This window comes from Chrysoperla carnea, chromosome 4 (genome assembly GCF_905475395.1).
Source record: "Chrysoperla carnea chromosome 4, inChrCarn1.1, whole genome shotgun sequence".
NCBI lineage: Eukaryota > Metazoa > Arthropoda > Insecta > Neuroptera > Chrysopidae > Chrysoperla > Chrysoperla carnea.
In genome coordinates this window covers 76,524,519-76,542,297 of record NC_058340.1, presented here as the reverse complement: position 1 = coordinate 76,542,297, position 17,779 = coordinate 76,524,519, and the positions used below count along the sequence as shown (strand labels likewise).

The following is a 17,779-nucleotide window of genomic DNA, read 5'->3' as shown; positions in this document are numbered from 1 at the left end:
TAAGTACACCCCCTAAAATATTACTATTTTTTCTTGATAACCTAGTGCAAAATTCGAGATCAGCGACCCCAAAAACCCCTTTATACGTCATAAAAATTTTGAATTTGCAAAAATATGAAAGCGGGACGGGGAGGGGTGGATGTTGAAAAAAGGGCTATATTAATAAAAATATCTAAAGTTTTGGGTTACTTTAGCATTTTAAACTATTTTGACCTCTTTTTAAAATCTTTTAAGATTCATTTATTCCATACACCCCTTCCCCCTAACAGCGCGGGGGTTAAAACTTAAAAATTTTGCTTTAAACCATATAGACCTCTTTTAAAAATAGTTTTCTGAAGCCAAAGCAAAAAAACACTCCCCAAAGCCAGTCCATACACCCCCCAAACAATTATTTCCAGAAAGTGTTAAATTTTCCGTTTTTCGCAAAAATATGGATCAAGGAGTCATTTGACGGGTAAGCCACTTATTATAAAATCGAAAGATAATAAAAAATGCTACAATTTAAAAAAAAATTTAACCTCGTAGGACAAAATGGCATAAAATGGCAGCCATTTTAAACAATTTACTAAATTGGAAATTTTGGCCGAACTATGTAACGGATTTCGCTAAAATTTTAACCGAAAGTTTTAAGTAATGAAACCTACTATTGATATTAGTTTCATTAAAATCAATCAAATATTTTTCAAGTTACAGTCAAATGAACTGTTTTACCATATGTATGTATACATATATATATAACTGGGAGGGGAAGGGATGAAACCACCCCAAAAAAATATGAGGAGTAGTTCTTAACATTGACTACAAACCTACCAAATTTGGATATCCACCGATGTCCCCTTTTGCGAATATAAAATAAAAATGATAAAATTTCTGAAAAAAATTCCATTTTTGACGCCATTTTGTTTTTTAAACATGTTGCACCACTCCGGGAAAGTAAAAAATTTCAAAAAATACTTATTTTGATGTGAAAAGAAAAACCCCAAAGTTTCGCTGCTCGAACTTTTAATCCATACACAAGGCGTAATTTCACTCTACTAATGCAGAAAAAGCGCTCTTTTCGATAACGCTTCGCGTTTTATTATCCAAACATGACGTTCACAAGCCTTATGTGGTGAAACCTTTTTCTACAGGCGAAAGAGCGCATCGCGTTTTATCAAGTACGTAAATAGCGCATTTTTTTCGTCATAAAATCATGCTCAATGGTTCGTAAAATGGCGCCGCCTCCAAAAATAATGATAAATATTGAAAGATTCAAGAAAAATAAAAACGACTTGTAGAAAAAGCGCGCCTAAAGCGCTTTTCATAAAAGCTTAACGTTTTAATGTCCAAGCATAACGCTCACAAACCGTATGTGTCCTACAGGCGAAAATGTGTCATACCGACACCGCGTTTATCAATAAAGCTTCGGGTAATTTCAGATACCCTAATAGCTCGCTCTTTGCGCCATAAAATATTTCTTATTGGTCTGTAAGATAAAAACGCTTTGTTGGTTATATTATCTAAGAATAATGATAAGATCCGAGAATAATATTAAAACAGAAAAAGCGCGTCTGACGCGCTATTCAATCACGCTTCGCGTCCTATAGACAAAAAAAGCGCGTTGCGCCCTTCATTAACGCTTCACGTTATTTCAGATGCTTAAATATTGCGCTTCTTGCTCCATAAAATAAAACTTATATAAGCGTTCTGCCTTTACATAATGCTTCATGTTATATTATCCTACTATAGGACTGATAAACCGGATGTGTACAACAGCAGAAAATTGCCTAAAATTTAAGTTTCTATAGACGTAACCTTATTTGTTCTACAGACCAAAAATCGAGCTATAAATTGAGGTCTAATGCTACTAATATTTACTTAAAATGTTTCATTGTATTAACATAGGAATTCATGTCATAAAATTTATTAGCTTTTCTGTTGATGTAAAATTAGTATTTTAAACTTCATCAAATTTATGAATAATAATGCAAACACTGATAATCAACACTGTCTAAACAGGGTATTTCAACAATTAACTCAGTCAATTGTTTTTTTCACTTGTTAAATATAAGTATTCTTTTGACATAATAGTCTTAGGGCTTACGGTGATATTTTCATCGGAAGCTGCATTTTATGCAGAAAGCAAGCCACTTCACCCAGTGATACTAGGGACCAATATGAATGAACGTCTCCTCACCCCGTCACTTCACATTCTGTGTACAACGTAAGAGTATTTGGTGTGGGTGAAGGTTTCTAAAAATGCACTTCTTACATTAAAATGAGACACCTTCACGTTTGGGGAAGAGGGAAAGGGTTAGGGGGTAGGCCTGTGGCCATAATTGTATTAAACTGTTGATATTGATGTGCGATTAATATAATTAAAACGATGTGATGATAATAAATAGTTAAAGGGGCAAAACCTTCATGTTTCGGTTACTTTTTTCATTTCGATTAACTTTGTCTACCATTTGATCGGCTGTATCTTGGGCAATAATGAGTCTAGAGAATCCTTTTAAATACCAAATAGAACACAAAATTGGCTTGAGTAACGAGATACAAGCGAAAAACTGTAAGAAGTCCGAAAATTTTGGTGGTTTTGCCCCTCCCCCTCAAGTTAGTACAGGGGCCTCACGATCGAAAACTTATTATAGAAATACTAGAGTACCCCCAAAGAGCCTGTAAAAATTTCATTAACTTCGGAGTACTTTCCAGGTAGAAAGTACATGTCTATTGGAGTATGTACATGGCATCACATTACGTGCAATGAAGGCTTTCAAAACCAGGCGCTTCTTTTTTGTAATGCGTATAGTTCAAAAACTACTTGACGGATTGTCAAGCAATTTTTTTTATTTTGTAGCTAATATTATCAGGTTTTATTTAAATAACAAAATATGTGACCATGTCATAGGATAATTAGTTGTTATTTTCACTAGAATGAAAAAATATTTGGAAAAATTACACATTTTTCTTAATATTCGGCCGCCATCTTTTTTTTTAATGTTATGTTTTTCTTTTGATTAGAGATGTCAATTACAATTGATTGACACGTCAATCACTTAAATCAGTGCAACCGTTTTGATTCTATAAATTTTTTAAATTATGCAGACGCCATTTTGGAAAAGGTCCGCCATCTTGAATTCCAGTGGATGAAATTTGTGTTTCCTTGGATGAAATAATTCATATTGGTCCCTAGTATCACTGGGTAAAGTGGCTGGTTTTCTGCATAAAATGCAGTTTCATTTTACTAAGCTCTATGACTATAAATTTGAACGGTATATAGTTAAAATATATTAAATTGTATTTAGGGGATAAAAATCATTATAAACTTCAAAATTTTCTATAAAATGATTTCTGATCACTTTTGACGTATTTGCAATAAATAAATCTAATTTATAGCTCAACTGCATAAAATATTAAAAAATTTAAAAAGTACGCCGCATAAAGTACTAAAAATTTCATTTTCCACATCGCAATCCTCGCAAAATAGGAAAAATTCCCCAAAATTACATTTTTCAGTTTTATATATGCTAGATGGTGTTCACCAGTCGACCAGAAATTAAGTCATATTAGGGAGGGAATGTAGGGGGAGGGTTGATTGGTGGTGAATGAGGGGGGTTCATTTTAGGGGGGTTTAACTTTTCTTGAAGGAACATTGTGATGGGGTGAGTTTTTAGAAGAGGGTAATATTTGGGAGGGAAGATCTTTTGAGGTGGGAAAAATTTTGAGGAAATAAATTTTTTTAAGGGGGATTAATTTTGGAAGGGAAGATTTGATCCCCTACTAATTTTGGGAGGGAAGACTTCCTTACTAGATTTTTTTAATCTTATCTATAAAATGGAGCCAGTCATCTCAGAAATAATTTTTTTTTAAATTTGTATCTATAGTATATTATAAATACAGTAGAATCTCGATAAGTTAAAGTCCAAGGGAAACACAAAATATTTTAAGTTATAGAGGTTTTAAGTTATCAAGTGTCTATGTTAGGTAAAGGTTAATATAGAGGTATGTACATGTTTCTATGTACCCTAGTTAATATAGAGGTATGTACATGTTTCTATGTAGTTTCTGAGGGCCTATACAGAGATTTTTTATTTAAGTTATAGAGGTTGCGTCTTTTAAGTTATAGAGGTTTTGAGCTCTGATGGGAAGGGAACATAGTATTTTTTGAAGTAACAGAGGTTTTTATGTTACCGAGGTTTAAGTTATCGAGATTCTACTGTATTTGTTATCTATGGTATTGGCAGTCAATAGAATGTTTTTTGAATGTGTATGCAAGCACACACAGACGAGTGCGCATGATTATATGAAGCGTATAAAATGTCTCATGTATAAGTATGTACATTTATAATCACTTTTGACGAATTTGCAATAGAAACCGAGATATTTGCAATAAAAAACATAAATTTGAGGGTTTTCAATTCATTTTTTATGCGGCTGAGCTATAAATTAGATTTGTATATTGAAAATATCTCGGTTTCTATTGCAAATACGCCAAAAGTAATTAGTATTGTTTTTGTAAAAAATTTTTATATCTACAAGATATTTTCAAAAAAGTGATTTTGGGGGTAGTTTTTAATGATTTTTTATCCCCTAAGTAGAATTCAAAATTTTTTTTAACTATATACACTTCAAATTTATGTCAAAACGAATACTTATATTCAAAAATGCAGGCTTCCTTCTCGATGGCAGTTTAAATCTTCATTTTATTGGACTTGATGGTAGGTAGTTTCAAGTTTTTATAAAGCTATTGCATTACCTTTTGTAATAAAGCTTGGTAGCTAAATCGTAAACCATCGACTCGTTCATAATCTTCTTTGGGTATGTCAATTTTAAATTCACTGAATAATGCGTACGCTTCCTCTATTAATTCAAGTCCCCAATCAGTTTCAATAAATGTCTCACGAATATGAACTAAACAATTCATTCCAACACGAATGTCGTCCAAACTTTCAATTTTCCTATTTAAACATTTGTTCATGCTATTTATAAAGTCTACATATACACTTAATTGCTCTTGATATTTTGCTGACAGCAATTGTCCTAGTTTTTGTGTCCATGCTTTTGCCTCAATTTCTAATCCAAGTTTTGCACGTTCTGTAAGATTTAAATGTTGCATTAGCATATGGATTACACTGAGTGTTTATACGGATCAATAGGGAATATTCATGTATTTTTAAATATTTTTAATTGATTGTTTACACTGTTATAATAGTAAAAAATACAAATTCTATTAAAAAATGCTTTAATTAAGTCTATAAAAAAATATTTAAAATAGAGAATCATTTTGAGATGTTTAAACGCAGTCCTTTTGGCTAATTAATAAGTTAGAAATACTATAAAATATTTCCTGGCAAACTTTTATTTTCCTAAATATATTGGAGAGCCGTAAGAATTATACCTAGAAATCCAAGAACAGTCAATGAATCTTTGTAAAAACTGCGACTGTATTGTTAAAAGCTTACTTAAAGAAGTTAAAATAAAAAATTTGTGCTATCTTGCCCAGGGAGTGGGAACCACCCCTTCTTGGTGATGAATTTTAAGCAAAAATTGTCATTGTAACCTATTTCGAAAAGTCAATACTTTTGGAGTTATTGGCAATTGAAATTCGGAGTACTTAACGTCAAATAATATAAAAATTTGACGTTTTTTGAAAAAGTATACCGTACACTTGAAAATGAAAAACGTTTCAAGTCATTTGCATAAAAATTGACGGAGTTATGATGAAAACAATTGGACCTTTCTTTTTATGTTTTATTAAGTACAAAAGCTGATTAATTTATCAGGAGAACTTAATGCTTGCCTCTTTCCAATTTACTTTATATAGGTACTGGCAACAGGCTCAAAAAAATTCTAGTAGTTTCGGATAAATATTGTTTGAAATATTGCAACTGAAATGCAAAAATTTTTTCGAAAAATACAAAAAAAGTCTTTATCGTCAAATAACTTGAAAAGTTATTATTTATTGTTTTTTGTTTACTTATAATCATGCATACGATATTTATTTACATCATGGTCTATTCGACTATATTTGATGAAATATGATACATACAGGCGTAAACTAAATATTGACAAAAATATCGTGTCTAGTAATCTTAATTAAAGAGAATTGAAAAGTAATAGTTACAGAAAAAATTTTCAGAAATTATTTTACCTTGAAAACTATTTTTTTTCGAGTTGTATTTTTCGAAAAATTTTTTTGCATTTAAATTGCAGTATTTCAAAAAATATTTATCCGAAACTACTAGAACTCCTTGAGCATTTTGCCAGTACCTAAATAAAGTAAATTGGAAAGCGGCAAACATTAATTTTAGTTCCCGGGGTAAATTCGTCAGTTTTTGTACTGAATAAAACATAGAAAGGGCCGATAAACTTTCACGGTTTCAACGCAAACCATACAGTTCAAGCAAAAGCAAATTGAAAATTTTTACCCTAAATTGTTTTTTCGTATCAAAATTGTTATTTAATATAATTGTTCTTGCGAAATCTAGGCACTATTCGACAAAATATTTTCAATAAATCCAATAAAAGTGGGGCGTTTTTCTATAAAAGCCATTTTGGTTCAAATTGACTGAACAAAGCGCACAAAACTGTCTTAACAATTCCATTTACAAAAAATGTTTCAAACAAAAAATGTTTGCGTATTTATAAAGAACAACTTTCTAATTTAAAGCGTTCGTCTGATTTTGTCAGTTATAAATCAAAGTGTGCTTTTAATTGAACCTCAAAAATTAGATCAAATTCGATGAAGGTATAAGATGTGCCCTTTTGAAACTAACATTTTTCGTTTGAAGTATTTTCCTCGATTAAATTTATTTATCGAGTTTCAAGCATATGCCTACTTAAAGCACCCTGTATATGTAATTTAAAGGGAGCAATTATTATTTTTGCTGGGAGTGGCAAAATAGCTTGATCGGGCCCTGCTTCCCGAGTTCTCAACAAAGTCTCTATTATCAATTAAATTAATTTTAAACTTTTTTTTTTTCATAACGGTTTTTTGTAGGTAAGCCTATACCATTACTTTCGTAATTTAATTACACAAAAATACTTTATGAAGAAAATTGATTAAAATTAATTGAATTCAAAATAGCCATAAACACTTTTCGATAGAAAAGCTATCATAGGCGTGTTTATCAAAGTATCATTAGGTTATCAGATCATAACATACACCGTCTTTTTGACTAATAATTTAGAATTAAAAATATACAACTGTCATACCCGTTAAAATTGAAATATTCCCGAGCACAATATCAGCTTCAATATCTAGAACCTCTTGTAAATTCCTCCGATATTTTAAAAATTCTTCACGTATCTCCACAATAGTTGGTTCTGACTCCACAAATGTTTTAATAAGTTCATCTCGCTCTGAATTCCATAAATGAGAAAATTTTTGGAAACTCTACAAAGTATAAATATTGTTAAATTATTCATATAGACTAGTAAGAATTAAGAAAATCGAACTTTTAGAAGCATTTCATATTACTTTTGGGCAAGAGGTCTTTTCTACCTATTTCGACCCTCCTGAATCCGCATATGCCGGTTGCCCAACTGAAATTTCGACCGGAAGTGAGATATTCAAGATGGCGGCAAATTTTTTGCCCCTATTTTAGTTTTCTCAATATAAGTCCAAAACTATGCGTTTATTTTAAAAATATATTTTATAAGTTTTTAAAATAGAAGAAAATTGCTACAATCAAAACCAACTTTGTAGGTAATACTTACTGAGATACAGCTCTCGAAAAATTGGCAATTTTTTGAAAAAGTGAAATTTTCATACTTGTTCTATTTTTGATTCAGATATTGAGTAAAATACTCATTTTGTGGGTGAAATCATGGGAAAAGATATAAAAGAAAATGTAGTTAGATTTAATGTACGCAAAGAACGATATCTTTAGGCCATATTGTTCACTCACAAATCTTAAAAATCCAAAAATAGAGAAAACTGCATTTTTCGCCAATTTGCTCTGTTTAGTTCTCAGAATGGTTTGAAGGTAGTTTGAAAGGATAAATCATGTACATCCACAACAGTCCGGAAGTGAATCGCCAAATAACTTGTCTTATTGGTAATGGAGGTGTTGTGGGACACCCGGTAGAAACTATGTTTATTTCGTTTTAAATTATGTATTATTTAATTATGTATCAAGTTTTCGTTTATCAAGTTTTGAAAAACAGCATTTTTCTTATTAATAACAGAATAATCAGAAGTTACCAAAGATCAGAATCAATAACTTAATTATTATTACATATAGGTTTCGTCTTTTTGTTACACTTTATTTTGTTTCCATAGATATAATATGTATTTGTTACACAAAAAGTTATTACGTGTTTTTTTTTATCTAGCCTCTCCGTCTGCAAACAAATCAGAAACGGGTGATAAGAATAATTCCAAAAAGAGGTTGCCAACCCAAATCGGTTAGAAAATTTAAGCAATCACCTTCCATAGTATGAACCAATTTAGCGATTCTAGGAAGTAGTAGTAAAACTGCTGTAGATAATAAAAATAATTATTTTAGTGCCTAAGTGAAATATGGTTTCACTAGGGCATATCGTTCACTCACAAATCTTGCCAAAAAATAAGTAATATCGTCACAATTACAGGATAACATTTTCCGTCGTAGAATTACACAAATATTGATACATTTATTTTATCGCAGTAACTAATATTGGGTTGGCAACCTCTTTTTGGAATTATTCTTATTACCCGTTTCTGATTTGTTTGCAGACGGAGAGGCTAGCTAAAAAAAAAGACGTAATAACTTTTTGTGTAACAAATACATATTATATCTATGGAAACAAAATAAAGTGTAACAAAAAAACGAAACCTATGTAATAATAATTAAGTTATTGATTCTGATCTTTGGTAACTTCTGATTATTCTGTTATTAATAAGAAAAATGTTGTTTTTCAAAACTTGATAAACGAAAACTTGATACATAATTAAATAATACATAATTTAAAACGAAATAAACATAGTTTCTACCGGGTGTCCCACAATACCTCCATTACCAATAAGACAAGTTATTTGGCGATTCACTTCCGGACTGTTGTGGATGTACATGATTTATCCTTTTAAACTACCTTCAAACCATTCAGAGAACTAAACAGAGCAAATTGGCGAAAAATGCAGTTTTCTCTTTTTTTGGATTTTTAAGATTTGTGAACGATATGACCTAAATGTTGAGGCGTGGTAATTTCTTGGATATTTTGAAGAAAATATTACGAATAATTTGAATTATTTATTGAAAATGCACGTGGCAGTTTAACCTTCGTACTCATACAATGAAAATGTAAATGCTGACAATAATTGCAAAAGTAAGAGTGAAAGGCGCCTTTCAATCTTTTTACATTCGACACTGACAAAATTAAACTGACATAATGTGATTACCGCCATACAAAAAGAACATTCATTTTAGTTTTATAATTGATAGTCAATAAGAAGAATATCTATATTTTTAATTACTTATTAATCACAGACTTAAGAATAATTACTAAGCACAAAATAACAGACTTCAAAAATAATTAACTTCAACACAATATGGCCTAAAGATATCGTTCTTTGCTAATATTAAAGCTAATTACATTTGCTTTAACATCTTTTCCCATAATTTCACCCCTAAAATGAGTATTTTACTCAATATCTGAGTCAAAAATGGACCAAGTATGAAAATTTCACTTTTTTCGAAAAAATTGCCAATTTTTGGAGAGCTGTATCTCATTAGTATTTAACCTACAGAGCTGATTTTGATTTCAAATATTTCCTGAAAAAACGCATAGTCTTGGACTTACATTCAAAAATCAAAAAAAGAGTCAAAAATTTGCCCGCCATCTTGAATATCTCACTTCCGGTCGAGATTTCGGTTGGGCAACCGGCATAATTTTCGACCTACGGACGATAAAGGCTACAAATATATTATAGTTTTAGTATATGACTACGAAAATGGGTTTCTGTAAATCTTTTTCAAACCACCCCCAAAATGTTCTTCAGGTCGTTCTGCTCAAAAACTCTAATCGCAACACAACTTTTAAACGATAAGTTTTCGATCTACGGGCGATCAAAGCTGCACATACTATATTTATAAGTAGTCTCTCTATATGACTAGGAAAATGGCCGTCTTTGAAACTTTTTTAAATCACCCCCAAAATGTTTTTTGGATCATTCTGATCAAAAGCTCTCACGGCCACAAAGTTACGGGCGATCAAACATACTTGATAGTTATATAGACCGTAGTTCGAAAACCACTCGTTCAAATATTTTGTGGTCGTGACCCGAAGAACATTTTGGGGGAGGTTTGAAAAAGTTTCACAGAAAGTCATTTTCCTAGTCATATATGTACTATAATATAATATATGTGTAGCATCGATCGTAGCTCGAAAACTATTCGTTAAAAAGTTTTGGGTCAATCAAAGCAATTTTCCTTTCGCAGAAAGTCAATTTCCTATCTAATATTGCGGTGTCCATTGCATACCTGTCGCAATTGGTAATTTTTTGGGTCGGCCTCGTCAGGCTTAGCTAGATCCCACCTCATGAGTGATAGATTTAGAGTCTTACTCGGCAAAATTCCAGGTTTGGTAAAATACATTCAGGTTGTCGGCCATTGGCTCTTAAACTATATGCTAAAGGTTTAAAAACCTGGCCACATAATGGCCGCGGCTTACTTGATGTACATATATCTATTGTATATCAAATATTTGCTGCGTTTTATGTAACGATATCGAAAATGTGCATTATCTCGTATAATTCAAAAAGCATTAGCTTTATGGTTGAGATTTTGGATCATTTGGACTATAAGCTGAAGAATAATTAAAAATATATTTGATTTTTTTAAAAGAATTATCATGCGGAAAAAATTTTTGAAGAAAGATTAAGTCTTAATGTTGTTTTATTCAATTTAAAAAATATATAATTTAACAGGTTTATTACTCAAAGATTTATTTTACAATGCATAACTCCCAACCACCATATTCGATATCTTTTCCCACACTGCCTTATTTATTTTCTTGTTACCATACAACTAAACATTTATAGACAACAAGCTATTTCGGCATTATTTGATTTTTGGGGTTTGGAGATGAGGAGGCGTATTTGGATATAGTGATACAATTTTGACGGTGGCGAAAAAGCGTGATAATCCGGTGGTCAAGGTTGGGATAACCAAGGCAATGTTGAATATGAAGACTATGGACAAGGATATGGTGAAGGTTACGATGACGGACCTTCTCTTGGAGACAAAGGATGCCCTTGTGAAGGAGATCGAGGTGCATTCCCTGATGACTGAGGTTATTTTGATAGCGGTGGAAGCACAGAATTTGGAGATGGTGATTGGAGATGTCCAAATCCTGTTTGCGGAGGTGCAAGATTTGGCTGTGGAAATTAATGTAGTGAATGTGACGAGAATAAGCCAGAAGGAGGCTGTGTATGCTCTGGTGGTAGTGGTGCTGGTAGGGGTTAACCACGAAGAGGAAAAGCCATAGGATCACGTTAAGGTGGTGGTGGTGGTAGTGGCAGTGGTTTCGAATTTGGTGAGGTCGATGGGATGTCGGATCACAGTGTAAAGTTGTTGCTGGTAAATGTTGTTGATTGAGGCGGATGAGCAGGTAGTGGGAGAAGGCTACGAATGTGATCTTGATAACGGGGTGCGTGTAGTTTAATGGAAGCAGCAAGCAGTGAAAAAATGAATGAATTAACAAAAAATGTACAATATAAATGTGTAGTTGTATGGTAACAAGAAAATAAATAAGGCAGTGTGGGAAAAGATATCGAATATGGTGGTTGGGAGTCATGCATTGTAAAATTAATATTTGAATAATAAACCAGTTAAATTTTATATTCTTAAATTGAATAAGTCAACACTTAATTAATTAGTCTTAAAAAGTGTGGACAAGTCTTAGGAATCCTGAAAAAGTCTTAAAAACTCTGAATAACTCTAAATTACTCAACGTTTTCGGGCTGTCTAATTCAGACTTAAAAGTCTGGATACCCTTGTGGAAATAAATATGTTCTGGAACTCAAAATATTTAGTTTGAAAGATAAAAAAAAGAATATGTGAAGTAAAACTATCTCTGAAAATATCAAATAAATTATTAATCAATCATTTTATGACAGAAAATGATAATAAATTGAGAATCTTTAAAAAGAAATATTCTCATAACTCATACGGAGAATCTTTTAAAAGAAAGAGTTCTCCGTCTGAGTTTAGTTAGCAAAGTTAAAGTAAGAATAAGACTTTTTCTAAATTTTTCAGAATTAATCAGTAAAATTTCAAACATTTCACATTTTCAAAAAATTAATTACTGTGGAGAGCCGTTAGATTTATACCCCGGAATCCAGGGATAGTCAATGAATCTTTATAAAAACTGTACGATTGCATTGTTTAAAGCTTACTTAAAGAATTTAGAAACAAAAATTTGTGCGATCTTAGGGGTGGAAGAGACCCTCTATCGGGAGTGTAAAGTTTTTGCTGAAAATGGCAACGGGAATCGATAAAGGAATGGATTCTAAGCGAAAAATGTCATTGAAACATATTTCGAAAAGTCAATACTTTCCGAGTGATTGGCAATTGAAATTTGGAGTATCTAATGTCAAATAACTGGCAAATTTGAAGTTTTTTTAAAAAATGTATATCATACCTACACACTTTTTAAAGTACTAAAAAAAAACCTTGAAAATGAATAACGTTTCAAGTCATTTGCATAAAAATTGACGGAGTTATAATGAAAACAAAGTTTATCGGACCTTTCTTTTTTTGTTTTATTCAGTACAAAAACTGACGAATTTACTGCGGGAACTAAAATTAATGCTTGCCGCTTTCCAATTAACTTTATTTAGATACTGGCAGGAGGCTCAAAAAGTTCTGGCAATTTCGGATAATTTTTTTTTTGAAATATTGTAACTTAAATGCATAGTGAATTTATTTGTTAAATGCATAGCGAATTATCATAAATTTAACATAAAAATTAATTATTAATAAAGTACGCAAGCTAAACTGTGCAAAGTTTAGCGAAAAAGTTTGGCTTGCTTACATTTTCGAAATTATGGCCCTTAATGTACTTAACAATTCATTTTTATTATTAAGTTTAGTCCCAAGAAAATCGAAGATTATAATCGCCATTATCAGAAAAAAAGCCGAAATTTTCACGGGTTTTTTCGATTTTTGACAAAGTTGGGTTCGTCGCTCGAGATCACTAGCTTGGATCATACATTGGGACAACATCATAAACAGTCTACTAAAAATCAGAACTACCGGGTGTGACGTTAACTCTGGCGAATAAAAATACGTCGACTTTTGAAAGGCTTTATCTTCGAAAGTATTGGGTCTACAGAGTCCATTCTCGTCTGATATTGTAGCAAATTTAGTCTACTTTAAAAACCTTCTGAAAAGGTTTGATCAAAGATCAAAAAACTTTTTTTATATATAAATTTTGGTTCTTAAATTTTTCAAGCATCATATCATATCATATCATCTCAAAAACTATTGGACATACGGAATTGTGGATGGGCTTCAATTTATTATACTTTCAAAACGATAATAGCAACTAATGTTAAAAGATTGTAGTTTTTGAATTGAACTGCAAAAACTGAAAAAAGTCCGAAAATTTTACAATTTTTCACGTATTACGCAGGAAGCACATCTTTTTTGCTTGCATAATGTGGTTTCACACTCCCCTAAAGGGTCTAAATAACAACATACCAAAAAAGTAGCTTTACATCGCGTTTTGCGATTTTAATGTAGGCTTTGACTGGGGTAAAGAAAATACAGTGATTTATCAGAGAGTAAAATTATTTTGGGATTTAGGTAGAGAGTTGTAACACCATTGAGGAAAATGAATTGAATAATGTCTAGTTGATAGCAAATGTTTCATATTTGCTTGCCCAAAAAAAAAAAAAAAAAATATTTACTTGACACAAGTCATCAACGTCTTTTTGGTATCGTATTACTTGGTTCGACATTCGCTTTCGTGCTTTCCATGCTTCCTTATGGTTACTAACTCTTTCGTAACATGTATTCAATTCCATTTCTTTATACTCCATTTTTTCTGCAAGCATTATTTTAACAATATTTTGAAAATAAAAGAAATAAATAAAATAAAATGAAAGTACCATCGTATTCAAGTATAATATCTGGATTAATTTTTTTCTTTGGTTCTCCTGGCCTATTTTGTCCCCAAACAGGTACCATTTTTGCTATACTTATAACACATTGTACACATTTTTGTAAATCAGCATCCATATCTTCTAGTGGGGGTTTTATTGTAAAATCTGGTATCAACAGTTCCATGTAAGTTTGAACAATTGGAACGGTAATTTTATTCTCACTAAAACATTATAGTTTCTTTTTAATTTGAGTAATATCTATAATGGGTATTGGACTCCTGGTAGAAATATTTTATACCAATAGTCTAATTTAGTCTTGCATTGTGCTGAAAAACAATTCTAGAAGAATGAGTAAGCCTAAAAAATTATGAAACACTTTGGAAAAGTCTGAAAATATCTATGTAAAACAATTATCAAGCTGTATGAAGGCTGCATTATTACAAGTTTTTGGACTATTATAGAAGACTTTTTCAGAATTAATCAAACATTTAGCTAAAGTAAGAGTAAGCGATTTATTCAGAATTAATCAGAGTAAAATTTAAAACGTTTCAGATTTTCAAATAAATAATTACTGTAGGTTTTATCATGTTTAAATATATAATATAGTATAGGAGCTCGCAATGTTTTCGAGAGAGAATTTTATTATTGCTGATTTTATGATATGTTGTTCCCCTTGCTCTTTGCGTTAGAGCTTCGGCGGTCTGGCACCCGGGAGTGGTTGCGTTTAGTACTGCGCAGCCTAAATGTACAGGTCATAATACTAAATTTTAAAAGAATTTTATTAAGTCTGTAATTTTAATATTATGTTATTTAAGTATACAAAAACCTAAAATTTATAAATTACCGTCTTTGCCAGACGGTAATTCGGTTGCAAAACCTTGAAAAAAAGCGAAAAAGTTATGGAAATAAATGAAATTTGTTAAATATATATATATTGATATTATATCACGATTTCAAGTGAATGTCCTTAAAAATTTAGCTCGTAATTAAAACCGTACAGAGTTATCAATAAATAAAATGAGAAACGTTCAATATAACAGAACATTCAATAGAAATAAGATAATAAATTTATAAAAAAAAAATGGTGACTGCTGCTGGATTCGAACTCGGAACTAGTAAACTTACTAAACTAAAATAATTACAAAATGCTAGCTATATATATATATATATATATATATATATATATATATATATATATATATATATATATATATATATATATATAATTAATAATAATAATAATAACAATAAAAATCGACCCATTCTTCTTTCTTTAAAAATCATTTTGTCCCATTTTTGAACGCAAAGGATTAAAAACTACTAAACTCAACCAACTCCTCTATTGAACAAATTCAACCCAATAATTAAAACTTCGTTACTAAGACGATACCTACATAGTTATCACAAAATAAAATATGAAACGTTCAATACAATAAAAATTAAATAAATTAAAAAACCTTAAATAAGATAATTGAAAAAAAAAATGGTGACTGCTGCTGGATTCGAACTCGTAACTAGTAAATTATTACTACAATAATCACAAAACTCTAGCGCCTAAACGACCACAGCCATTTACCACATTTCAAAAGAAATAAAATAAGATATATATTTAACAAATGTCATTTATTTCCATAACTTTTTCGCTTTTTACAAGGTTTTGCAACCGAATTACCGTCTGGCAAATTAATTTTAGGTTTTTGTATACTTAAATAACATAATATTAAAATTACAGACTTAATAAAATTCTTTTAAAATTTAGTATTATGACCTGTACATTTAGGCTGCGCAGTACTAAACGCAACCAATTCCGGCAGCCAGACCGCCGAAGCTCTAACGCAAAGAGCAAGGGGAACAACATATCATAAAATCAGCAATAATAAAATTCCTTTTTTGCCGACGTTGCGAGCTCCTGTACCAATACTTCTCTTAAGGAATGAAACAATTTGTCAGGAAATTATTTAGAATTTTCCTGACTTATTTATTTGCTTTGAAGAGAAACCAGAATGATAATTGTTTCAATATATAAGTAATTTTTTATTTCATTTTACTTAGGAGCTAATTCTAAAAATTATTTTGATTATTGTTTGTTATTCAGAAGAATATGTGCAATTATTTTTTTACTTTTTAGTGCACTTAATTTTGGTTTGGAATATTTTTTTTTAAGTCGGTTTTCTTTTTGTTAAAAGTTTTTTGTTTTTAGCGAATCTAAAGTACACTAACTAATTTGCCACTAAAAAAGGAATAATCGAAATCGATCCCAGTGAACACAATTACGTAAATATGACGTCAGAATGACGTCATGCAATGTCATAATTATGTAAGATATGAAACACAGATGAGTCAGGTTTGAGTCATTATTTCCGCCTTTCTGGCGTAAGATTTTTACGTAAAAATGACGTAAGCATGGCGTTAACGTGACGTAAAATTGACATCTATATGACCTAATTGACATTATAATGATCTAATAATCACAGTGACGTCACGTCTATGTCAAATATCTGACTTAAATATGATTTATCCTTACGTAAGGTTTACATAATTCTTACGTTATTGTATGTCAAGATATTGTAATTAAAATGACCTGGAAATGATGTCATATACCTTCCTGTAATATGATTTTTCTATACGTAAAGTTTACCTAATTTTTCCGTTGCTCGATTTCACTAGGTTAAAATGTCATCGATATGTAATGAATTGATCAATTCATTCCTATTAGACAATAATAAAAAATTATATATTGAATCAGAATGATGTATTTACTCATTGTGGGTTTGATTTTAGCTGTACAGCCGAATACCTACCGCTGGTAAGGAACATGATTATATACCCTAAATTACATAAAACTAACTCCGCGAATAATATACACAAATTTCTAACTAGTAGAAAGAAGCAGTGATATTCTAGTTGAGATAGGCATATATATACACAAGAGTATAAGTATGTTTCTGAGGTAAGAATATGATTCCCACATTACGTAAATAATAGTTAACCCTATGACTTGGATATGACTAAAAAATGACATCAGTTTTACGTAACAATATGACCTGTTTCTGAGGTAAGAATATGATTCACATATTACGTAAATATTACGTAAACTTATGACTTTGATATGACGTCACAATGTGACTAACATATGACATCAGTTTTACGTAACAGTATGACCTGTTTCTGAGGTAAGAATATGATTCACATATCACGTAAATATTACGTAAACTTATGACTTTGATATGACGTCGCAATGTGTTTAAAATATGACATCAGTTTTACGTAACATTAAAGTCATAAAAATGACATCATATCAAAAGCACATTAATGGCAGTATGACATAATCATATTAACATCATAAATTGAGTCACCATTATGTCATGTTTATGTTAAATATGACGTATGACCTATGATCTTTTTATGACCTATGTATGACGTCATATTAAGGTCATGTGTTCACTGGGACTGGCGTGATAGTTTGGTTTAAAATAGTTTTTTTTTGTAAGTCGGTTTTCTTTTTGTTAAAAGTTTTTTATTTTTAGCGAATCTAAAGTACACTAACTAATTTGTCGATTGGCGTGATATTGAGTTGAGTTTTCTCATAGATGCCATTGTCAGAAACGAACCAAATTGAAATGAGCCACACGGGAAGCTTTCAAATAGAAAAAGAATAATCAAAATTGGTTCCTCCAGTCAAAAGTTCTGAGGTAAAAAAACATTTAAAAA

At 31.0% G+C, this 17,779-nt stretch overlaps 1 protein-coding gene across 1 annotated transcript in view; it reads right to left on the bottom strand.

Moving 5' to 3' along the window:
- The window catches only part of LOC123298960 (dynein axonemal heavy chain 8-like), a 281,682-nt gene that overhangs the window by 254,184 nt on the left and 9,719 nt on the right, over positions 1-17,779 (bottom strand). The window contains exons 5-7 of the mRNA XM_044881061.1: positions 14,075-14,289; positions 7,195-7,341; positions 4,736-5,073 (exon numbers count right to left, since the gene is read on the bottom strand). Of these exons, the coding sequence (XP_044736996.1) occupies positions 4,736-5,073; positions 7,195-7,341; positions 14,075-14,289 (700 nt within the window). The remainder of the gene's footprint in view (positions 1-4,735; positions 5,074-7,194; positions 7,342-14,074; positions 14,290-17,779) is intronic.